Source organism: Myxocyprinus asiaticus, chromosome 4 (assembly GCF_019703515.2).
Source record: "Myxocyprinus asiaticus isolate MX2 ecotype Aquarium Trade chromosome 4, UBuf_Myxa_2, whole genome shotgun sequence".
In the NCBI taxonomy this organism is placed as follows: Eukaryota; Metazoa; Chordata; class Actinopteri; order Cypriniformes; family Catostomidae; genus Myxocyprinus; species Myxocyprinus asiaticus.
Window position 1 is genome coordinate 15,632,427 of NC_059347.1, and position 26,213 is coordinate 15,658,639.

A 26,213-nucleotide genomic window follows, 5' to 3' on the forward strand; every position below is an offset into this window, starting at 1 on the left:
CATGAGCACAGTTGTTGACTTGAGGCAATGTTGAGATCTCATCTGAAAATTCTCGTTTTGATCTCTAGGTAGTGATTCTCATTGCTTTCTAGAAGAAATAATTGAGATATTAAAGCGTTATCTGTGATTTTTCTTTCCTGTGGGAAGTTTTGGATATCAGGAGGTATTCTCCCCTTTTAAACACAGAGAGGGAGTGTTTGAGGTGGAGGAGTGATCCACTGAGAGCCCCAAGGACAGAAGTGTGTGTGTGTGTGTGTGTGCAGGGGGCGGTTAAAGGCTGAGCTGGGGTCATTGTGTTAGCTTGTGCTGCTGAATGGTGGGATTCAGATGGTTGGAGGAGGAATGCAGGAACAATAGTGAAGTGAAGCTTGTGTTCTTCTCTTCCTCCTGTATCACTCCTTTTTCCTTTTTTCCCTTGGCTGATCTACTGTTTCCGTAGCAATGCTGCTACTTGGGCAAGCAATGCACCAGCGCCTGAGCTCAAGCCCTGCAGTGGGCCGAGACTTCCTGAATGGGCCAGTTTTCTCTAACACGGTGTAGTGCTCATGTACGCCACCCTTGAGTCCCAGCACATGCACACATTAGCACGCTACCTGTACTTATGTTTCACTGCGCTGAGTGTGCTATACTGCACTATATGTGCTGGTTATTTTGGTTTGTAATGGGGTTATCAACTTGTGAAACAAGGGAGAAAGACTCATGCATCAAACTACACATTTCTATGAGAATACGATTTTTTTTTTCTCCGCACGTGCATAAAAACATAAAACCGTGCTTTGTAGAACAAAACCACACAGCCAGTGTCCAAAATTAACTTTAATGAACTAAATTAATTAATAAAAACAAATGAAATTGCCACACTTGCCAATGGCAGCCAAATTGAGAAAATGTCTTTACTGGCCATTAACTGTATTTTGCATTGTTCTTTGACAATGGGATTATTTATTTGTTTATTTGCATAGCATTTATTTGTAGCAAACAGCACAGGTAATATTTTCATTTGCAGCATCATATATTAGCCCAGTGGTTCTCAAATATTTTTTATCATGATTTTGAACATTACTATAACTACATTTTTTAAAAACTGACTTTTACGTGCCGAATTCTATGTTTCGCAGGTCCCTGGTGAAATTAACACTAGAGGCGCTACAACAGCTGTGCATTTTGGAATGGCTGATTATGACTTTATAACACTTATTTGTTTTGCACAATTACTTACACACTGCAATGTTATAATATAGAAACACTTTTACTTTAATACATAATTTGAAAAACTATATATTTTAAAGCTTGTATTACAGACTCACCTACATTGACACACATGCAGTGACTTCCAGCAACAAAGCGACTAGTTCTCATTCATTTTCAATGAGAGCTAGCGACTCCAGCGACACGAGCGGCAGTGACCTCTGGCGAATAGATGTGGGCATGGCGAGTGACATGACAAAGTTGAGAAAAGTTTAACTTTATGCAAATGAGGAGTGACTTGATTTCGTATGATTTATCTGTAACCACTACATGTATATAATAGGGCTAAAATGATTAGACAATTGTTTGTTGTCAAACAGTTGTTTGATCTCATTTAACGTAACATGAGATCTCATTAAACTCTAATGATGACGTGCGAGAGCAGCACTGCATGGTTTTTCCCAGTCTAACAAACAGTCTTTGACTTTTCAGCTTCACAGCAGTGCATTTACTATTCAGCTTCACAACAAGGTATCTGCTTTAGCTTTAGTCATAAGAGATAACATAAACTCATAAACAGTTAAGGTTAACAGCTTTGCAGCGTTTAGCTTCACGATCTGGCAGGTCTGTGTGACTGGGACTCTCTCTCCCTCACTGGCGTTCTCGGCAGCCTTTTCAAGCCCATCTCCGTCATCACTGTAACGAGACACAGGTGTTACGTATCATTAATCACCAGATGATGGCCCTTACCGCTTCCTCTCTCCCCAGTGACAGACACATGATCACGTCCCGCTCCACAATATCTAAAACTCCTTTAAAACAATGTACATTTACTTTAGCAGCTATACTGCAGAAGGAAACATTTTTTATCTGAGAATGTTGAATATAATATTAAAAATAAAAATATTTTAAAATATAACCCCAATTCCGAAAAAGTTGGGACAGTATGAAAAATGCTGATAAAAACAAAAGGAGTGATTTGTAAATTATATACACCCTTTGCTACATTGAAAGCACTACAACTACACATTATATGATGTTTTACCTTGTGAATTTCATTGTTTTTTGAAAATGTACAGTAACTTTAAATCAGATGATTGCAACACACTCCAAAAAAGTTGAGACGGGCAATTTAAGACTAATAAAATGTTAAACAGGTGAGGCAATTGTGTCATAGTATATAAGGAGCCTCCAAAAACAGCCTAGTCCTTCAAGAGCAAGGATCATTTGAGACTTGTCAATTTGCCAACAGATGCTTCAGCAAATAAACCAGCACTTTGAGAACAGTGTTCCCCAAAGACAAATTGGAAGGATTTTGGGCATTTCACCTTCTAAAGTGCACAATATAGTTAAAAGATTCAAGGAATCTGGTCAAATCTCAGTGCGTAAAGGGTAAGACGAAAACCATTTCTGAATGCGTGTGTGATCTCTGATCCCTCAGACGTCACTGTCTTAAACAGCATTTATCTGTAATGGATATAATGAACATGGGCTTGGGATAACTTTAGTAAACCTTTTTTAGACAACACCACTCGCCACTGCATCCACAGATCCAAGTTAAGACCGAAGAAGCCCTACATCAACACGACTTCTCTGGGCTCGGTCTCATCTTAGATGGAAAGTAGAACAGTGGAACTGTGTTTTTTGGCCTGAAGAGTCCACATTTCCAAAAATTTTTGAAAAACAAAGTCATTGTATTATCCGGGCCAAAGAGAAAAAGGGCCATCCAAGCTGTTATTAGCGTCAGGTCCAAAAGCCAGTGTCTGTATGGGCCAGGGGTGTGTCAGTGCCCATAGCATGGATAACTTGCACATCTGTGAGAACACCATGAATGCAGACAGATATGTAAACATTTTGGAGCAACATATACTGCCGTCCAGCACTGTCTTTTCCAGGGATGTCCCTGCATTTTCCAGCAGGACAACTTCAAACCACATACTGCCCGGATTTCAAGTGCATGGCTGTGTAAGCAGAGAGTGTGGGTGCTAGAATGGCCTGCCTGCAGTCCTGACCATCTCCAGTTGAGAATGTGTGTTGCATTATGAAGCACACCATATGGCAACGAAGACCCCGTACAATTGTGCAGCTAAAGACCTGCATAATGGATGACTGGGGGAAAATTCCACATTTTAAACTTAACAAACTTGTGTCTTCAGTGCCCAAATGCTTAATAAGTGTTATTAGAAGAAATGGTGATGTTACACAGTGGTAAACACTCGACTGTCCCAAATGTTTGGGAGCGTGTTGCAATCATCTGATTTAAAGTTACTGTACATTTTTAAAAAACAATGAAATTCACATGGAAAGACATCATATAATGTGTAGTTGTAGTGCTTTAAATATAGCAAAGGGTGAACATAATTTACAAATCACTCCTTTTTGTTTTTATTAGCATTTTTCATACTATCCCAACTTTTTCGGAATTGGGGTTGTATCTAAAAATTCTTTAAAAAAGATGCATTCACGCGAGAAGCAGCATATAAGATATTTAGACTTGCTTTTAGATAACAGATCTTGAATATAAGTATATTTTGTCTTTACTGCACAGAAGTATAACCAAGTGAAAAAATATACTTGTATACAAAATACACTTATATTTAAGATACATTCTCTTAAAGCATGTCTAAATATCTTATATGTTGTTCTCAAGTAAATGTATCTTGTTTTAAGGATTTTTAGACAATTTTAAATGGAAAACACTTGATAACAACAGGATTTCTTTTTACTGAATTAAACTTAAAGTTTGTTTTTTCCCTTTAATTCAGTGAATGTCATTTAGAGGTATTTTTAAAAGATGATTTTGTCCTCTTTTAAGTCGGGGCACAAGCTGAATAATTGGTTAAGAGCTAATGATTAATCGCTGCAATAATTGCCGAATAGTCGTTTTAATAATCGTTAGATTAATCGATTATCAAAATAATCGTTAGATGCAGCCCTAGTATATAATAAGATGATGTGTGGAAAAGAAACTGTGAGCAGTCTGAGTGAGATTGATTCATACATTGATAGCTCGTTCAACTTATGATCTGATGCATTGAGCACTGCTGCAGGTTATATAAAAACACACTCCCTTGCAGAATGTGCATTTCTAGGGACAAGAAAACTGAATCCTTGTCAAATTAGAATGATATCTTAGTTTTACTGGCAAAATGCCTCATCTGTGATCAGATTTTCCAAAGACATGGGCAGACGTGCTCTCCATCAATAAAGTTAGAGCGTCAGCAGTAGGAACGCACACTAGTGACTTCACAGTACAGAGACTAGCGACATCAAGCGATAAAGCTGCTGCATGTGTGTACAGGCCGCTATTCCAATGTGATAAGCTTGCACAGTAACCTGATTGGGCTTGGACTTTGGACTCTGAAGTTTGCGGTTCGAGTCCAGCCAAGCACGCAAGCTGACACGTGAGACAAGAGTGTCATAGAAGTTACACGAGATGACGTGGTTGCTTCAGAAAATGCGTTTTTCGTTCCTCACTTAGTATTTGGACACTATCGGTTAGGTTAGGCGCTAGTTAAGGTTTTGTGTCTACCTCCAGTTTGATTTTTAGATCGCTATTGGTTAGGTTTAGGTTAAAGTTTTAGGTTAGGAAGGTACGTTTTACTCATTAAAACCTTCATCCAACATTTCACTTGCTTTTGGCGCCCACGCTGGGCATTTCACTGGGAAACTGCAGCCAAACGTGTAATAAGGCACGTAATTTTGTTTCGTAAAAATGTTGCTACGGTCAGAAATGTTCATGAGACCAGGCTGAACAAAGCACTGTAATGCTGTTGTGGTCTGGCCAGTGAACCTAAGATTCAACTCTGCACTATTTGCACTGTTGTTCTAGTGGCATTGGTTGTTTTGGCTTTTCTTGAAAAAGACCTACACCTAATTTTTTTGTTTCTGTAATTGTATGTTTGCTAGCCTATTTTCTGCCATACAGAAGATTGTTTATGTATTTCTATCAAGGCTGTTAACTCGTCACCCTCTGTATGGTAAACTACTGACCTCAATAACAGTTGAATAACGTCCAAAACTCACGATACAGACAGTCTGTCCGCTCTCAAGGCAAACCACCCGCAGTATTCCAACCATTTGCTAAAGAATAGGGGTGTGACGATACACTTAGCTCACGAGACGAGACAATATTTTAACTCTATATACACTACCGGTCAAAAGTTTTGAAACACTTATTTTTATTATAATTTTTTTCACATTTTAGAATAATAGTAAAGTCATCAAAACTATGAATAACATAAATGGAACTATGGGAATTATGTTGTGACTAAACAAAATCCAAAATAAATCAAAACTGTGTTATATTTTAACATCTTCAAAGTAGTCACCCTTTGCCTAGAATTTGCAGACATGTACTCTTTATATTTTCTCAGCCAAATTCTTGAGGTATCACCCTGGGATGCTTTTTAAACAGTATTGAAGGAGTTCCCATCTATGTTGGGCAGTTATTGGCTGCTTTTCTTTATTATTTGGTCCAAGTCATCAATTTCAAAAACATTTTTTTAATTAAATTTTAGTTTTATATTGAAATAAATTAATATGTTGGCACAATTATATTTTTGTCTACAGAACTAATTTCAAACATTAAAGCATACACCTTCAGATCAAAATATTTTTAAGATCATGAGAAACATTTCAGTCAATTGTTTCGAAACTTTTGACCGGTAGTGTATATGACTGGAAAAATAGTCTTTTATTCGACTGAAAGTCGCAAAATGCAAAACAATGCAGGTGCATTTTGAAATGTTTTAACTAATCATCTTGTAATGAATGTCACTTCAGTTCTACTTTGAGTATGAATTATCATATGCAGTAAAAGACAGAACAATATGCAAGTACTGTAAAAGATTTTGCCATAAACTCAACTGACTGGCTTCTCTCCTGTATGATTTCACATGAGTCTCTTCAGACCTGGTTGATTTTAGTTGAGAGCTGCGGTGGTTCTGTAGGTGTCTTTGCATAGTGCTTGTGTTAGCCGCAGTGAACGGCACTATTTTCTTACAGTGCTTATATATTGGCTGTGTCTCGTTTGGAAGGCTGCATCCTCCGGAGGTCACATTTGTTGGCCTCATACATCATCAAGGCTGTCTCATTTCATTTTTATTTATTTATTTATTTATTTATTTATTTTTATTGGGAATGCAAAAAAGATTAACAATTGTATAAATGTAAGTGCATATACATAAAAGGCATTGACAATAGATAAAAAATAAGAAAGACAAAAAAAAGAAAATGAAGGGAGACAGCCTCGATGACGTATGCGGCCGATAAATGCGACCTCCGGAGGACGCAGCCTTCTTGTCTGTCACTCTGTCGCCATTTATTCTGTCGCCATTTATTGTACCTAAAATGCTGCCACACAAACGATTTAAAAGTGGCGGGGGCATCTTCTATGCTAATTTCACCCTCACACTCCATCATGCTGATATCGTGAGACAGCTTTTTTTTTCCGTGGCACGAGATCTCGTCACACCCCTACTAAAGAACAGTAAATTAAATCAGGATGTTTTTTGACAGATAAGGTGTTAAAAAAGATATGATAATGTTCTTCATATCAAAGATCCTTAACCACTTTTGTTATTAAAGAACATGTTGGAGCAATTGAGACACAAAAGCAGTCATTACACCCTCTCCCCAGCTAAAGTACACCCTGGCATCAATACACACACACACACACACACACACATGCTGGTGTGACTATCCTAATGAGGAATCTTCATAAACAATTATTTTTATACGGTACGAACTACAGAGTCTATCCCCTAAGCCTACCCTTAAACCGAACCCTCACAAAAAATTTTCTGCATTTTTACATTTAAAAAAAAACATCATTTAGTATGTCATTTAAATTTTTTTTTAAAGCTATTTGAATTATGGGGACACTAGAAATGTTCTCATAAACCACATTTATAGCATAATAATACCCTTGTAATTACCAGTTTGTAACCTAAAAAAAATGTCCTCGTAAACCACCCAAACCCGCCCACACACACACATACTAAGACTGAGGTATGAAGGCTAGTCGAACACATGCTAATTCATCACTGCATGCTTTAAGAAAAATCAGTTAAATGGCATGTGTCAAATGGGCCACATGTGCAGAGTACTCAGTTCATAAACAGTGTATCCCATCGCAATCGCAGTGCAATCCCATTGACCCAGATTTAGTCAAATATTTGAGTGCTGCTCAGCCTTGCATGAAGGCTGCAATGACATCCAGACATGAGCAAAATTGTAAAAGTACACAGTACACACTGATACATTAAATGAGATGTGTAACAAGTGTTGACAACATATGCTATGACATTCAGGAGACCAGGATTGCTATTAATGGGTGATTATTGATATCCCTGATTAGGGGTGTATCATTGTAATATCGTTCGGGAAACGCATATGACACTCTCAGATCAGTTAAGAGGGAAAATAAGGAAGCGGGAACCAGCTTACACACTTCAGGGTGATTTATTTAGTTGCTTATCAGCTGGCACACTAAAACTCATCAGCTTTCAACATAAAGTCCTTTTTCAAAGGTTCAGCATAAATTCACGCTGCCCTTCGCAGCTTCGTAAGCTTCAGGTCTCCTTTCTCTTCACTGCAGCTCCACTGCTGTTTTAACTCACTCCAGCATTCACTGTTAACACAAAACAGCTGTTAGAGATAATTTTCCCCAGGTTTCAATCCTTACCGTTCTCTCTCTCTCAGCCTCGCTCTCCACAGACATTGCTTGGCCACGCCCATCTCTCCACACCTCACTACACTGGTCACACTGTAGTTTTTGATTAAATGAAATGAACCAGCTCATAAAAGTTATTTGTTTGGGAACCACACTACATTCCTAGTGCTGTATGCTTCGCACTGTAGATTCAAAAGAACTGGCTCATAACAATCATTTGTTCAGTAATTGGAGTACACTGGTCGTGCTGTGTGATTCATGCAATAGATTCAAAAGAACCGGGTCATAGGAGTAATTCGTTCGGGACTTTACTGCCCGCGCATGTGTTTGATGCTGTAGATTCTGTAGCGGGGCAGCGCCGCCACTGAATTATGCCTCAGGAATCACTGTTAGAGAATTTTAGTAAGATGTTCCGGTCCACATCAACAGAAAATTGTAAGTTCGGGAAGCGTTAACGGAACTGAAAGTCATGAAAATCACATAGTGCTTAGTTCCCATCGCTACTGTATCAATCTAGCAGGCAGATACATTCAACACGTACGTAACTTTTAATATTCTCCTTTTGAATCTTGTCCTTCTGTCTGTCCTCAGGTTGCCTCTACAAGCCAACCCCTCCCACCCCCAGCAGCAATGCCTCAGACAAGTCCAGCTCCAAAGCCTCTGAGGTGGGTGATGAGGTGGCTGGAGACTTTGTAGTGGGTGAACGTGTCTGGGTGAACGGAGTGAAGCCAGGAGTCATCGCCTATCTTGGAGAGACCCAGTTTTCCCCTGGACAGTGGGCAGGAGTGGTACTTAATGACCTGGTTGGGAAGAATGATGGCTCAGTCAACGGGGTGCGTTACTTCGAGTGCCAGCCTTTGCAAGGCATCTTTACCAGGCCCTCCAAACTAATGCGACAGCCCATTGGAGACGGCATCGACGAGTTGCAGCAGAACGCGCAGCTGCAGGGGGGTGTAGGCGCAGCCGGCCAGCGTGTGGTCATGCCGCTCAGAGAAGGGATGCTCAACAGCTCAGTAAAGACCGGCAATGAGTCTGGATCCAACATGTCTGACAGTGGATCAGTGAAGAAAGGGGGAGAGAAGGACCTGAAGGTTGGAGATCGAGTGCTGGTGAGTGTTGATATTTTTCACAGCGAGTATGATAAATCGAGAAAACAAGGATAAAAAAAAATATGTACTAGTGTCAACTGGTGCTTTTCAAGAGTGGAGAAGCACAGATACTACATGCAAATGTAGGGCTTATATGCATTTTCCACTAGTTTCCTCTTCTGTGTTTTCTGTAAAAAAATTTGTGGAGACTAGGCCAAAAATGAACCAAGACTCAGGCCAACAATGCCACCAAAATTTATCAAAATACTTCAGATGCTTTAAAATTATGTTTTGTATATCTACGTATATTAGGGCTTTCAAAAATGTATCTGGATTAATTACGAAATGGCGATTAGGTAATCAAATTAATCGCAATTAATCACATAAATATTTGCTGACAAAGCCCCTCACTTAATAGTAGTTCAGTATATAATTATCAAATAATTAGACAAAAAGTGGCTTTAGAAGGCAATATATTTATTTCCATATTATTGAACATGAGCCTATCTTTGGCCTACAGTCTACAGCAATCCATTTTTGCAATTTAATTTGTCAGTCTGTCAGAGATTTATTATAAGGGCTTTTCTAAGGATGCACCAATATACACAAGTGTCAGACGGACGCATCTGGAGCGTCTCACTTTGGTTGCTTCGTGTCATAAACACTGCGTTTTTACGTAGGTCACTGTGTCAAGTTAAACATAGTTTGAAACTTAGAAAAACATTTCTCAAGATCCCTGCTGCGCTCCGTCCAGCTGTGTTTGGAAGCAAGAACACGTTCTCATCTTGTGCTGTCGCTGGTGTCAAGCACGCCTGAGTGTTGTGTCTAGAAGGTATCCCTCTCACGTCAAGTTCTCACGCATGCGCATTCTAGTATGATGCTGTGGTGCTTTTTCCGCTCGCCTCAACGTACTAATGATGGAGAGCATTAATAACTTCAATAATATTAACAATATAACATTATTACTATTAATTCAAAGTGACTATTTACACTAGTTGTTCATACCTGACGCACAGTGCAGCTTTTTGCTCTAAAAAAATCTGGTGGAAACAAAGAAATTAAAGACAAACTGCATTCTTACAGTATGTGTTGCCGCAATGGCTCAGTGTAAAAGCAGTATGGATGTGTTTTTTCCATGTGGATGACCTGAGTTCAAATCTGCCTATTAACCCAGTTTTCCCTATCTTGTTACCTGTCTCCACTTTTTTTTTTTTTTTTCTCTTCTCCCCAATTTGGAATTCCCAATGTGCTCTAAGTCCTCATAGTGGTGTGACCTCAATCCAGGTGGCGGAGGACGTGTCCGAGACAGTCAATCCGCGCATCTTATAATGTGGCTTGTTGAGCGCGTTACTGCGGAGACCTAGCATGTGTGGAGGCTTCATGCTGTTCTCCGCAACATCCACGCACAACTTGCCACATGCCCCACAGAGAACCACATTATAGCGACCACGAGGAGGTTAACCCAATGTGACTCTACCCGCCCTAACAACCGGGCCAACTGGTTGCTTAGGAAGCCTGACTGGAGTCACTCAGCACGCCTTGGATTCGAACTTGCGACTCCAGGTGTGGTAGACCTGTCTCCACTATTAATATTTTTCTTTAATGCTATATAATACTAAGGAAAATGCATATAAATTGTATTTCCTCGCAGTGATTTGGTCACGATTAAAGGTCAGAGAGTTGAGTGAAAGGTTTGATCCCGGTAAAATTATGGCATGCTCATGAACTGCTTTAATTTTAAAAACGTGACGTATTAATTATACAGTAATAAGAAGATGGCAACATATGTGCCGCAGTGATGTACTTGGGGAAACGAGAATGGGTTGTGAGCGCTCCTCGTTGCTGTGAGTTTTGCAGTCGAATTGCAAAGAAAAATGCAAACAAATGTGTACCCGCTCAAGATATACATCCACTGAGGTCTGGATGCAATCTTTGTTTATTAAAATGTAAAGTTCCATATGGGTGGACTAGAACTCGGAGCCTCTAACGCAGGGGGCGAATTAGATACCACTAGACCACCCAGTCAGATGTTTATCTAAAGAACTGATTGATGTAATTCTCCACTGACCAACAATATCTCATGACCGACAGTAGCAGATGTAGAGCTGAAGTTATCAAATTTGTGAAATATTTATTTTTAGAGCTTGAATTGGCCATCAAGAATGACTATTCATCAAAACAATTTAAAATAATCTTTTACGAGCGCTCCTCGTTGCTGTGCGACTTCAAATAAACGCTGTGTAAGAATCTCGCGAGATTGACATGGGAGGGACCCCTTCTAGGCTGCGTTCCACTTCACTTTTAACATCCACTCGCTAACTCCCCTAAGCACTTCCGCTCGGGGGAATCCCTGCCGCCTTTTTGGAAGTCCGTTCCACTTCGTTAAGTGAGCGAGGGAAGTTTCTGTTGACAGTCCCTCAACCCCTCGATTTTGACCAAGTGAGTGAGCCTACTCTGATGTACGCTTCAGGCAACTCCATATCCCACAATGCAACTCGATTGTGATGTGATATATCGCGCTTCTTCAACCCCAACCCCACGCAACTCTAATGTATGATGGAAGTGATATTAGGTCAATTAAGCAGTTTAGAAAAGTTATATTGAGATTTAACGGCATAATACTTGTTGCTACCTGTTTAACTGTTTACTGTTTATCACACAGTTATAGCCTATGTGTTCATTATGTTAACATTTTCATTTGTGTAAATCTTAATTAATTCTTTCTAACAATTCATTCTAATGAAAAAAAATAATTAAACATACAAGATTTAGTCTAAAATCTGGATACACATTACTAATGTGTATCTTTCCTAGTGTTAGCTTCCTTGTGTTATGTTATAGATGTTGCCCACTAGCTGTCAGCTTTACCATACACTTGATTGGCTTTGGGTCAGATTGCTTGCCATTTAGTACAGCACAGTCTTAAAGCCTTTCAAGCAGTCAATATCTTTATTCAGATGGGATTACTGCTCCATAAACCATCTGCTATTGATCCCAGCCATCTACTTTACTGTCTGCTTCAATCCTTATTGATACCTGATTGGCTTTTCCAGTGATGAACACATCATGAAGAATACCCAATCGTACATGGACACATATAACACATATATCCTTTTGTATTGAATATATTTCTATAGGCTAGTAAACTTTTAGTTTTACAACAACAACCGACTTGTCTCACAGTGAAATCGGAAACAGTAGGTTGAGTTTTCTTTAGCTAAAATCAGTCTGTTTTGTTGAGTGAATGGACACGTGTGAGCTCCATTTTTCAGGTGAAATATTTATACAGAGGGGCGCCTAAAGTGAAGCAAGTTGTTTTCAGCTGTACAGGCTGTCATACAGTAAAGATGAATGGGTATTTTAACCGTACCCCCAAACCAAACCCCACACCTAAACAGTGGAGTAAAAATGTAACATTAGAGGGAGAAATGCAACCTCCGAATTAGGCCTGGGTATTGATACAGATTTCCCCATTCAGTTCGATTCAGATTCAGTTGTTGATTCGATATCGATTCAAATGGGTATATTTCAGTTATAATGTCCCTTTTGGTTACATATGAAAAAAAACATCTCTCCCAGCTAATGTTGTTACTTTCTAACTAGGTACATTATGAAAATATTAATTTAGGTAATTAAATGTTATTATTTTTTCATAATATTGGTCACATTTGAGCTTTTTAAAAAAGAAAAATCCATTTATTCATTTAATCAATAAATATATTATATTGCAAATAAAATTGTTTTGTTATGTTTATTGTTTAGGTGCATAATTTATAGTATTTACATGGATTTGTTGATCATGTGCTAAAAATCGGTCTCTTTAACAAAACCAGCATTTCTGTAAAGACCGTCTATAGATGAGCACATATTAATGAGAGAGGATGCAAATGGCTTTATCTCATCTTTGCTATGCATGTTTAGAATGTTTTGTTGTTTTTGATTAACAACGGACTGTAAAGAACTGGAAGGGCATTAAAAGAGACATTGTTCAATGACAAATATGTTGCATGGATCTCATGTTTGGACCCACATTACACAAAACCCCCCAAATCAAAATCAAATCACTTTTATTGTCACATAGCCATATACACAAGTGCAATGGTGTGTGAAATTCTTGGGTGCAGTTCTGATCAACATAGCAGTCGTGACAGTGATGAGACATATACCAATTTACAATAACATCAAATTAACACAGCACAATTTAAACATCTGATGTACACATAATTACACTCAACAATATACAAATAATAACATACACTGTACAGTATACAATACGCACTATATAGATACACATTATTCAGTAAAAATTTAAAAATAAAAATATATAAAGTATATATAGTTTATGTAGAATGTACAGTATTGTACTGTATTGACATTCAGGCTGTCGGTTGATAGTCAGTTGTTAAGAGAGAATATAATAATAATAATATAATTTATGACAGTCCAGTGTGAGATATAAGAGTAAGAGTAATAAAGTGCAGTGCTGATGTATTTTGATCATGGGAGATCAAGAGTTCAGAAATCTGATTGCTTGGGGGAAGAAGCTATCATGGAGTCGGCTGGTGCGGGTCCTGATGCTGCGATACCGCCTACCTGATGGTAGCAGTGAGAACAGCCCATGGCTCGGGTGGCTGGAGTCTCTGATGATCCTCCGAGCTTTTTTCACACACCGCCTTGTATATATTTCCTGGAGGGAGGGAAGCTCACCTCTTCTGATGTGTCTGGCAGTTCGCATCACCCTTTGCAGTGCTTTGCGGTTGTGGGCGGTGCTATTGCCGTACCAGGCGGAAATGCAGCCAGTCAGGATGCTCTCTACAGTGCAGGTGTAGAACCGTGTGAGGATGTGGCGGTTCATTCCAAACTTCCTCAGCCGTCTCAGGAAGAAGAGGCGCTGATCAGCCTTCTTCACAACGGCTTCAGTGTGGATGGACCATGTGAGTTCCTCAGTGATGTGGATAACGAGGAACTTGAAGCTGCTGACTCTCTCCACCGGTGCTCCATTGATGGTGATGGGACTGTGTTCTCTGTCTTTTCTTCTGAAGTCCACCACAAGCTCCTTTGTCTTACTGACGTTGAGGGAGAGGTTGTGCTCCTGACACCAGTGTGTCAGAGTGTGCTCTCTGTAGGCCGTTTCATCATTGTCAGTGATCAGACCTACCACCGTCGTGTCATCAGCAAACTTAATGATGGCATTGGAGTTATGTGTTGCCACACAGTCATGTGTTTACAAGGAATACAGTAGTGGGCTGAGAACACAGCCCTGCGGGGCTCCAGTGTTGAGGGTCAGTGATGAGATGTTGCTGCCTATTCTAACCACCTGGCGTCTGCGTGACAGGAAGTCCAGGATCCAGCTGCACAGCGAGCTGTTTAAGCCCAGAGCCCGGAGTTTCTCATCTAGCTTGGAGGGCACTATGGTGTTGAATGCTGAGCTGTAGTCTACAAGCCGCATTCTCACATAAGTGTTCTTTTTATCCAGGTGGGAGAGAGCAGTGTGTATTGTAGATGCAATGGCATCATCAGTGGAGCGGTTGTTGCGGTAAGCAAACTGCAACGGGTCAAGAGAGAGAGGCAGCACAGAGCAGATATAATCTCTGATTAGTCTCTCAAAGCATTTGCTGATTATGGGGATCAGAGCAACAGGACGCCAGTCATTTAAGCAAGTTATTTTGCTTAACAACATTTACTACTCAACGTTTAAGTGAAAGAATCTCGCTGCTGAATACTTCACCACTAAACTACACAGTCACTGGTTAGTGAAATCTGAACATTTACCAGCCATTTACCAGATATATACATTTTAGTGCATAGTGCAAAATTTGGTTGCAAATGTGAGTGATTTCCTCTCATTGTAAAAGAGAGTTGCACATATAGTAAAAGATAGATCTTGGGATTTATGAATCGATATCGAGATAATTCAAATGAAGTTCGCAATGCATTGGAAAATTGATATATCGCGCTTGTCACTGATTATGCGAACGTGGTAACTTCCTGTTTTCCACATGGGATCTGAATCTGGATCTCCCACACAGCTGACACAATGTGCTTCAGGACGCACCACAAGGGAAGTTAAACACTCTGGAGCTGATGCAAAAATATCTGATATGTTATGGTGCTTGGTGGTGAGTCGGCAGAATGTGGCTGATCCTAGGGTCTATCGGAACTAGCTATCAGTAACATGCCAACTTCCTGTGTGATTATGTTGAAAAAACACCATAAAAGGACCATTTGACTAAATTCCATGTGCTTTAAAGACATTCGATAGCTTTGTGTGTGGAACAGACTGAAATGTACGTTTTTATTCAATGTTATCTTCCCTTTCACTGAAACTTTGAAATCTTATTTGCATCCATTTAGATTGAAAAATGACATGATTATTAGTGAATAACTACTTAAATTTGAGTATGTTTTCCACAAAAGCTATTGTATAAAGCACACAAGTCATATGGACTTTTTGGAGCTTGACAGACATCACTATGGTAAAGACGTGTCGTATGGAAAGAAGCTGCGTGAAGGCAAAGTTGTTTTAGCAATTCAGTCCACTATCTGCCATCTTTGGAGCGCTCTCGGGAGGCTATTTCCAGTCATGCCAGTGCAGCTTCTATCTGCTTGAATGGGGGAAGGTATTTTCGCTCCTGTGTTATTGAGCACACTTGTTAATGTGCCTCAGTCAGCTCAGCCAGTCCGTCAATGGAACGGGAAGGTGGATTAAGTCACTGCCAAGTTCAGGCTTATGCTGACTGGTTGTTGATCTGCAGCATGGCGAGTGAGGTGTGTGTGTGTGTTTGACTGAGAGATTTTGAGAGAGAAGGAGACAGACAAAGGTCTGAGTCGGCTTTCTCCACTCCACTCTTTCCCTCTTCTCACCTCTCATTTACTTATGTATTCTGCTGAATTCATAGTTCTACTGACACCCAGAAGGATTGTTAAAGGATGGCTGTTTAAAGCCCTTTTGTTATTGGTGACTTGAGAGATTTTGCCCAAAAAAATGTGTCTGACAAATGTGTCTGCTTTTTGGGTTTTGGGACATAAAACTGTTCCTATGAGAAACAACAGCATGATAAATGTAATATTGCACGACTGGAATTTTCCCTCTGGAATGTTTGTGTTATCACTTTCTTCACACTGGAGCGTACTGTCGCTCAACTGTCACGTCTGCCAGAGACACACACACACACACACACACACACACACACACACAGACTGGCTCACTGGCAGAAGGATGTGATGTATCTGTCTGAATATATTCTCTCCTACGTCAAACCAGGGACTCAGCGCCAGCTGATATGTCATTCTTTATGTCAGTTCAAGCATTGACACAATGTATTCTGTGTATTTCTAAGTGAAGTTTCGTATTTTAGAAAAAAGATACGTTTCCACTAGCCTCATTTTTAAAGACTTGTTGCTACGAACATTGTAAGCACATCCAGCTAGGTCTGCCAAAAGGGCTTAGAAACTAAATTAGAATTTTTACCTTAAATGTTACCAAAGTTTGAAATTAGATTCAAATTTTCAAGTCAGCAAATTTTGGCTTTTTATTCTATGTGAATAGAAACAGACTAAAATACAGGCGTGTACACAATTGTAGGGCACACATGCAAGCACACGTTTATGAATTGTATGGTCCACTGTAATGGTTTGGATCTCTTCCATCTCCTCCATCACAGTCTCTGTGAATGGGTAAACCTGACACAGTAATCAAAAGTTCTCTGTTTGTCTCTTTGTCTGTGAGATATGATTGTAGACATTGTGTAGTTGTGTTTCTGGATCCATTCCAAACCAATTCAAAACAGATTATATAGACATGCTTTTGATCCCCAAACAGATACTACGACATTCATTAATCCTTAAGTACTGTGTGTGTGAGGCGATATCAGTTGCTTTTTTATTTAGTTGTATCAGAAAGGCTTGAGATTATTGGAATAATATGAACGAAAAGATACTTGTATCATTTGGCATAAGCCCCGTCCTACGGTTCAGTGCTCCAATGCTGCTTGAACCGTCAGATCCTGCCGGAGGCGATGACTGCAGGAGAGCGGAGCTTACCCCTGCCCAGGACAGGACCTAAACTGGTGGAGATGGGGTGGGATGGGGGGTGAAAACACAGAAGTATGCGAACAATGAGAGACAGCTGGCAGGCTTATAAAGCGGAGGCTGTATTGTGATTGGATGTGATGCCTGATAAACGAATCCCGAGATCTTCCTGCTAGAACTACGCTTGCGCTTACATTTATTGCAGAACATAATGGCTCTAGTTAGTATGTGGAACTGGGCCAAAGGATGGATGGTTTCCTGCTTTCTGATGTGCTGTTTTGGTGCATCTTATGTGAAAGCATGCTTGGAAAAACCTTTTGGTTTAGGCCTCTTTGTGAAAAAAAAGTAAAATGGATCTTTGTATAGAAAAAGTGCCCCAAGGTTACGGATTAGGACCATTTGTGGTTTTATGGTGAGATGTAAAGTCAACAGTATTAAAATGTGTAATTATTAAACTCACCAGAATTGAATGATTTACAGAAAGACAGAACAGTAGTACAAAACAAATGCATTTTCAAATAGTGTTTAGCAGAGTGTTTTATTTGATTTTTAAAGGGCACCGCATTCAAAAGGCCACTCTTCAAAATGGAGTTTCTTAAAATAGTATTAGAGTAAATCAGTTAGTGCACACTTTTAGGGGCTTTTCATATTTCTAGATTTCCAATAGTTCTAATATAATTTATAATTTCACTGAATTTGTTTGGTCAAAAAGGGTGCGTTAGAGCTGCAACAGCTAATCTATAAACTCGATAATGATCAACAATGAAAATCATTGACAACAAATCTTATTATCGATTAATAATTGGGTATGTGCAATGAGCATGGAGAAGCTCTGTCAGTGACGTCACTTTAAAGCCTAGTGAAAAATGTGTTGTGAGGTGAGGTCATATGGGGCAACCATTGTCTTGATGTCTCGCAGTCCGGAGTCTGGACCCGGACCACAGTCCGCTAATTGGTGACCGCTGATACAGAATTTCATGCTGCACGTTCAGTCGGTACAAATCTGATGGAGATGGAGGGCCTAGACTCTCCAGTTGGTCGGCTGCCTCTCTTAGAATACGAGACGCCAGACATCTTCAACGGCTTAAACGTTAATAATGTGGAAACGGCATGAAACAGTGCAATCAACATGCACTGATCAGTGACAATTTTCAATCACTCCGTAATCACATTAATAATACAAAAAAAAAAACAATTTCATCATAATTTCTATATTATAAATGGCTATATTGAATATTGCAGTTTTAATTTATGTATCTGTGTTTTTTATTAATTGGTTCTTTTTTGATTTTCATATTGTTGATTCTTTTTATCTATTTATCCACATGAATATAATTGATTGCTCAATTGATTTATTGATTTCTCAATTAATATATTGATTTATTGATTTATCAAATTACGTTTAAAATTGCTCAATTGATTTATCAATATCTCAGTTGATTGATTTATTTGTCAATTGATTATTGTGTGTTACAAATGGGCCCCCATACCGTGTCAATCAAACCGATCGCAATGGAGAAAGAGAGTGCAATCATTTACATTCAACTGTGCTTTGCGGTTTAGTTATCTTGCAAAATCATACCACGATTTCAGTTTCAATGTAATCAATTGTGCAGCTTTCATGGACATCACACAGATGTCTCAGAGGTCAAAGTGATTAATCATTAATCATAACTGATTAATCGATTAATCATTAACATCACTAATTGTGGCCATTAGTTTGAGTTCAATCTTTGTGTGTGTGAATGAGAGCGTTAAAGAGGGTACATTTATAAAGAGAAGCTTGTTTGTGATGATTTTGCAGCCCACTAAATGTGTCATATATGCTTCATTGTGTAGTTAATGCTTCCTGATGTGTAGCTATCAGGCCTTATTAAATGTGAATAGTGACTGGTTTGTGACCTCTTTTTCCAGTGCTGGGTTTGCTGAATGTAGGCCAGTTTAACCAGCACCACAGTCGATGCCAAGGTATATTGCAGCGTCAGGGCAGCATCAGCTGGCAGAGTTTTTCCATGTTGATGCCACTGATTTGCAACTACACTAGCTGGGTTTCCATCAACATATTTTTAAGTATATTTTTGGAAATTGCATAAAAACTGCTGGATGAAAACTCCAAAATGCACATAAAAAACGTTGGCCTATATGATTGCTTGAGGTGGATGCATTTTTTTATTTGATAAGAAGAAATGTGCATAAACTATGATTGAAACGAATTAACTTCTTTCGAATTTATTTGGAATACAAGATGCGCATCATAACTGGACTAACCAGTGGACCAATCATCGCATCTGAAATATTACTCTGGTCATCCTGAAATAACGGTGTCTAGAAAATCTAAAGCCTGCAAAGAGTTTGTACAGCAAATAAGTCGAGTACAAACTTGAAATGTGCTGAAGAGCAGGTTTATTGGCACTTTTGAAAAAATGTTAATAGATCTGCACTGTAACGTCATAAGGATGGAGGAATGCACACACATAGCATTTCCAGAGCTGTGTGATGTGCTGTCACTCTCAGACATGGGACAAAGTTCTTTACAGTGTTTTGACTGTGTGCTCTAAACCTTAATAATTTATTTATTAATTTATTTTATCAATAAAAGAGTCACAATGGCTACAATTTCTCTTTTGAGCACATGGGATGGAAGTGCGGCTTTATTCACACATTTATTTGTGAAATTATGATTGTTCACATAAATTAAATTTGCTAATTGTATGGAAGCATAGCTACTGTTAACATGCAGTGGGACTGTCTCTGTTTACTCTATCTCTGCATTTTTTCCATTTAAAGAAAGTTTTACATACTTAAGCCCCACTTGGTGTCGCTAGACTCTGCGATCTGTGTCGCTGGTGGGCGTTCATTCTGCTGTCGCTTTAATGTTATTGGTGAACTGCATGTCATTCTAATTTGACAAGGAATCAGTTCTGTTGCTTCTAAAAATGAACATTTTGCTGGGGAGAGTGTTTTTTACATAACCTACAGAAGTGCTCAATGCACCATGAACAAGACGAACAATCTATCAATGCATAAATCAAACTCACTCAGAATGCTGGTATATTAATTTATTTCATTATTAAACTAAAATGTAATAAAAAAATTAAAAAAAGTTTTTGAAATGGATGACTTGGACAAAATAATAAAGAAAAGCAGCCAATAAGTGCCCAACATAGATGGGAACTCCTTCAATACTGTTTAAAAAGCATCCCAGGATGATACCTCAAGAAGTTGGTTGAGAAAATGTCAAGAGTACATGTCTGCAAATTCTAGGCAAAGGGTGACTACTTTGAAGATGCTAAAATATAACACAGTTTTGATTTATTGTGTAGTCACAACATAATTCCCATAGTTCATTTATGTTATTCCATAGTTTTGATGACTTTACTATTATTCTAAATTGTGAAAAAACAAATTAAAATAAAGAATGAATAAGTGTTTCAAAACTTTTGACCGGTAGTGTATGTGATTACAGACAAATGATATAGAACAGTGAAATCGCTCACAGAAACTTTTAACTTCTCCGTCTTGCCTTCACTCCACTCAAGTATCTCACACTCACAGCAGATGGATGATGTGAGCTCCACTGTCTTCACTCTCATTGGTAGTCGCTTGCAAATGTCGCTTGTCATTTGTAAAAAGTTGACATTTTCTCAACTTTGTCTTAACGCTTGCCACGGCGATGTACACTCATATGAGAAGACTCCGGTCATATCAGTGGCCTAGAAAATAAGCTGTTTTATTTTATTCTATTTTTATAAAGCTGTTTTACAGCCGAATAATACTTATGGATACAACTTTTAGGAATGTCATAAAATAACGATACATTGATTATTGATCATCACGTTATTTTCTCTATACGTTTTTTGAGGGACTGATATGTTAACATTAGCCGACATTTAAATTAGAAGCTATATTGTGTGCTTTCCAATTCACTGTCATTTAGTCCTCCGTTATATGTAGTCTGACGTAATAGCTTTGGGAGACCACAAGGGTGTGATACCAGTCATGTGTAGAACAAGGCACAGGTATTACACACTGGAAGCGTCGATGCGGTGCAGGTGGCAGTCCCAATGGTGAATCTAGTCAACATGCACGCAAAGTTTACAAAGGTTTTTGTACTTCAAGAATGAACAAAGTGACGTTGATGAGTTTTCAGGTTAGTGTATGAAACTGGTGTAACTGAGCAAACTGAACGATTAGAAATTGTTTAATTCAAGCTGTCAAACTACAAAAATACATATTTGTAGCTGAAAATACATTGTGTAGGCTATATGAAAGATACATATACAAAATATTTCATCCAGTGATGGACAGAGTCAATAATCTAATCTAATTTATTAAAGTCAAATAAATGTCCTTTGAAAATTATTTGGGGTGAATTTAATGGAAAACTATGCGAGTTGCGCTCCGTGGCACTGCAGAATTTTAAGCAGCCTGCGGAGTTGTAGCTGGGTGCCGCCGACAGACGACAAGCAGCAACGACTGTGTGAGTACCTTCATAGAAAATTATTGTTTCTAATTTTAGAATACGTCATATCATCCGGTGTGCGACCCCCCCCCCCCCCCCCCCTTTAATTTAACCTGCCACTCACACTTTATTAAAGTTGTGTTGAGAAATATGCATAAAGAGACAAAGACTACTGTGCAGTGAGTAGCCCTATTTATTTATCTGAAAAAATGCAGATATAGGAAACTTTTCTGATTATCGATGCATGAAAAGGCATTGATACCAAGGCTACTATTTTGGTAACCCCGATTATCGGACACTTTCAGTTGCAGAATAAATTAATCATGGATAAAAATATACCTGTGAATAGTGCATGCCTATAATAACATTGGAATCCAAAAACTTTTGCTTTTGAGTGATGCTGCATTCACACTGATAAATGTCAATATACAGTCCAAGACCACTGTTGTAACGGCTGGCAACTAAACACAAAATCACTTGTACCAACACCCAGCTCAGTATTACATCACCAATGACTGATCTGTATTCGCTATTTTTATGGTTTGCCTGTTTTCATCTTTAAGTCAGAGTGAAATACTTCCAAACTTATTCAGTAACACCAATACACTGTTATGGTAATAAACTGTGTCTTCAGTATGTTACCACTAAATATAGCTATATATAACTTCCTCTGCTCTGTCCTCAGGTTGGTGGCACTAAAACAGGAGTAGTGCGTTATGTGGGCGAGACTGACTTTGCCAAGGGCGAGTGGTGTGGGGTGGAGCTGGACGAACCGTTAGGGAAAAACGATGGAGCTGTAGCTGGAACCAGGTACATCATTAGTTTCCTGTCTTTAAATGCACCTACAATGGTTATCAACTGTTATGGGCCTCACTGTTTCTTTCGATCTGCCTTTTTAATAAGAGTTTAAATATTATATTTAGTTTCTGAATATATCTCAGTTGTACAGTTGTAATTCAGTTTAAAGGGATAGTTCAACCAAAACTGAAAATCGCTGTCGTTGCATCTTTTTTCCATACAATAAAAGTGAATGGTGACTGAGGCTAACATTCTGCGTTCCACAGAAAGAAAGGAAGTCTTGGGCCAGAAACATACTTTACACAAGTACTTTACACAAATGTAGACCAGAGCACTTGGCCAACGCATTGCCAATGTGCGGTCTGGTTGAATATACTATACAGTACGTTCTTCAGTAACTGTGGCGGTAACAGTACTCAACAGGGCAATAGTGTTACCTTCAAAAGTTTGTGCTATAAAACCGTATGTTATTATTCAGTTAAGTTGCGATAAATATATTACTGTACTTGTTCAGCAATATTCTCTTTCATAAAAGTTCACGCTAATGTCTGCTATGCCACACCTTGCGGCAATGTTGAGAATGCAGTGCGTACTTGCATTGAGTTTTGAATTGCGGTCTGACACACATTAAACCGCAATGAAGCGTGAAATTGAGCTTGCGTAGTTAGAAGCTTATGGGTTCACATACTTGTGTTTATTACGTTTTGGGCTGTATGGGTTTGGAACAGAATTTTTTGGTGAACTATGCCTTAAAAGTCACAAGTTACCCATTTACTTTCTTAACACACATTCCTGGTCTTATTCTGCACAATTCATCAGTGCACATTGTTCTAAAGAAAAAAGGTTGGTCTTCATAATCTATAATCAAAACTTTCTCTGCCTGTCCTTTTTGGTTGACATACAATTTTTTGATCTTGAAAATACATCACTTTACAGAAGCAGAATGGTTTGCTTAAATACAAACTAAGAGGTACAGTACATGTAATGTTTCACATTCATTGCTAAGGTTAATACCTCTGGTGTCTTTTCATTTTTCATCCGTTCTAAACAGAAATAACAGTTTAATGAATACTAATTAATTGTTGGCATGTGGCCCAAGACTGGATCTGTTAGATAATGTGGTTTGTTTTTAAAATGAAAACATGACATTCGTCTGAACTCCGGTGCTTGGTGCTAAGAAAAGCAACAAAATTCAAAAAGAGTTCTGTAATTTTAATAAACAAAAAGCAATATGATGGGTGTGGGTGAGAAACAGATCAATACTTAAGTCCTTTTTTTTTTTTTTTTTAACTATAAATCTCCACTTTCACTTCAACATTCATCTTTTGTTTTTTGGCGATTCACATTCTTTGTGCATTTCGCCACCTACTGGTTGGGGCTGGTCAAAGATGGAGATTTATTGTAAAAAAGGACTTATTATATAAATATTGATCTGTTTCTCACCTACATCTATCATATCGCTTCAGAAGACATGGATTAAACCACTGGAGTCGTATGGATTAATTTTATGCTGCCTTTTATATGCTTTTTGAGCTTCAAAGTTTTGGCAACCATTCACATGCATTGTATGGACCTACAAAGCTGAAATATTCTTCTAAAAATCTTCATTTGAGTTTGGAAGAAGAAAGAGTCATACACATCTGGGATGGCATGAGGGTGAATAAATGATGTGAGAATTTTCATTTTTGGGTGAACTATCCCTTTAAGATTATAAGTAGCACAAATTATTCAAATAAAAAAATGAATTGTACTTTGTATGTATTAATTTTCTGAGGTGTCACTAGGGAAAGTCATTCAGTGTTGCCAATGTTCTGCTTGCCTCCCCTGTGTATACTGCATTTCAGCTATTTCATCACTCACTTCCTCTCTCTTTTTTTCTCTTTCTCCCTCTTCCTCTCTCTCTCTCTCTCTCCCTAGATATTTCCAGTGCCCGCCCAAGTTTGGCCTTTTCGCTCCGATCCACAAAGTGATCCGCATTGGCTTCCCGTCCACCAGTCCAGCTAAAGCTAAGAAGAGCAAGCGTATGGCAATGGGCGTGTCGTCTCTGGCTCACAGTCCTTCCAGCTCCTCCATCAGCTCCGTCAGCTCTGTGGCCTCAAGTGTTGGGGGCAGACCCAGCCGCACAGGCCTGGTGAGAGACAGAGATTGTTAAATCAAGAAAACAATTAAATGGGTCATTTCAGTATTATTTATATTTAATATATTACACATTTTTCTCTCATGTCCACAAGTTATTCAATGTTTCTTGCATCAAAAGCAGTTATAATTGAACTGGCTAACCTCTTTGTAGAGGTTAAACGAGTAACAAGTTTAATCAAATGCTTGCTCAAGTGAGTAACAAACGAGTAACAATGCTTGCTCAAGGGTTGCAGGTTTGGTGTTAGGTCAAATATATTTGACACTGCCCCATCCAAAGCCTCTTTCAAAGTCTGCATTACATTGTGACAGGTTCACAAAACAATCTAAACACTGAAATTTTCACAGACCTTGCTAAAAATGAACTTTGAGCCAGTCTTTCTAACTGTTTGGCTCTTTTGGAAGGCTGTGCAGAACAACGTGCTATCCCACAACCAGAAACAACACAACGTTGGGCAAACTTCCCCAAACTCTTACAATTATTCCAAGATGCATAAGTGGGCAGTCATGGGTGAATGTTTCCAGGTTTCTCATGCAATTTTTGTAACTTAGTTTTAATAGATGCTCTTTTTATACTAGTAAGTTTTGAGTTCTGAAAGTTACTTTGTGTTTTCTTTCAAAAGATCAAGAAAATTCGATTTTTTTTATTATCTCTCCCATTTAAGAATCCAATGGGAAATCATGTTCTGAATTCAGTAGTCTTATGCCATTACGTTAAGTGGGGTTTTGGCCTTTTCTCGCCGGCAGTTGACAGAGACGTCTTCGAGGTACGCACGGAAGATCTCGGGGACCACAGCGCTGCAGGAGGCCCTGAAGGAGAAACAGCAGCACATAGAGCAGCTCCTGGCTGAGAGAGACCTGGAGCGGGCCGAGGTCGCCAAGGCAACCAGCCACATCTGTGAAGTGGAAAAAGAGCTGGCGGCACTGAAGGCCCGACATCTGCAGGTGTGACTCGCACCCCAACAGCCCTTAAATGTGCATTTTATTTACTACATTTACTCTCAGTTACTAACTTTACACTCATTTTTGTCATTCAAGCCTTTGACTTATTCGCATCTATGAAAGTCTCTGAATGGTTATTGCTGGATTTTTTCTTTCTTTTTTCCCATTTAGTATGCAACAGAGTCAGAGAGCAACCTACAGCAAGTTCGAGCCCTGCTAGCAAGCACTCAGAAGGACAAAATGGAACTGGCCAATCAACTTGAAGAAGAAAGAAGGTGCTGTGTTATCCTTTCTTTGTAACCTCAGTAATACAAGATGTTTGCTTTCATAATAAGCCAGGCTATGTTTGAGTCATTGTTGTCAAGTAAAAGGTGCACTAAGTTTGTTTTACTTTCTTCTTTTGTTTCATCCACACCAATAGGTGTCAGTATAAAGTCCAAGATCACTGATGTATCAGCCAGTGAAGCAAACAAAAACAAAAAAACGACTTAGTGCGCCTTTAAATGCTTTGTTGTACAAATTAGGAATTTCCTGACACCTGGTGGTCATTCTGTGTTATGACAGGAAGGTGGAGGATCTTCAGTTCAGAGTTGAGGAAGAGTGCATTACCAAAGGAGACCTGGAGGTATCTGTTTTACTGAAATATGCACAGACTTCTTAATGCTTTCTGCCTCTGAGAGATGATTTGTAAAAAATTATTATATTTAAAAGAAAGAAAAAAATCAGAATATGTCAAAATAAGTAGTATGTCGTCCTTGGAGGATTTCAAAGAAGAGAAGAGATTTTTAAAGAAGAGAACTGATGTTAGGACTCATGGATTGAATTGAGCTTTATCTGTGCATGTACATTTATTCTTAATATTTTAAGTGATTTAGTATTGTTTCTATATGTT

The 26,213-nt window shown here is 38.8% G+C and overlaps 1 protein-coding gene across 4 annotated transcripts in view; it reads left to right on the forward strand.

Moving 5' to 3' along the window:
* The window catches only part of LOC127439840 (CAP-Gly domain-containing linker protein 2-like), a 45,455-nt gene that overhangs the window by 7,260 nt on the left and 11,982 nt on the right, over positions 1-26,213 (forward strand). For all 4 annotated transcript variants that reach the window (XM_051696076.1, XM_051696078.1, XM_051696077.1 and 1 more), the window contains exons 3-8: positions 8,456-8,973; positions 22,131-22,255; positions 24,161-24,374; positions 25,127-25,324; positions 25,493-25,596; positions 25,886-25,946. In XM_051696076.1, the coding sequence (XP_051552036.1) occupies positions 8,456-8,973; positions 22,131-22,255; positions 24,161-24,374; positions 25,127-25,324; positions 25,493-25,596; positions 25,886-25,946 (1,220 nt within the window). The remainder of the gene's footprint in view (positions 1-8,455; positions 8,974-22,130; positions 22,256-24,160; positions 24,375-25,126; positions 25,325-25,492; positions 25,597-25,885; positions 25,947-26,213) is intronic.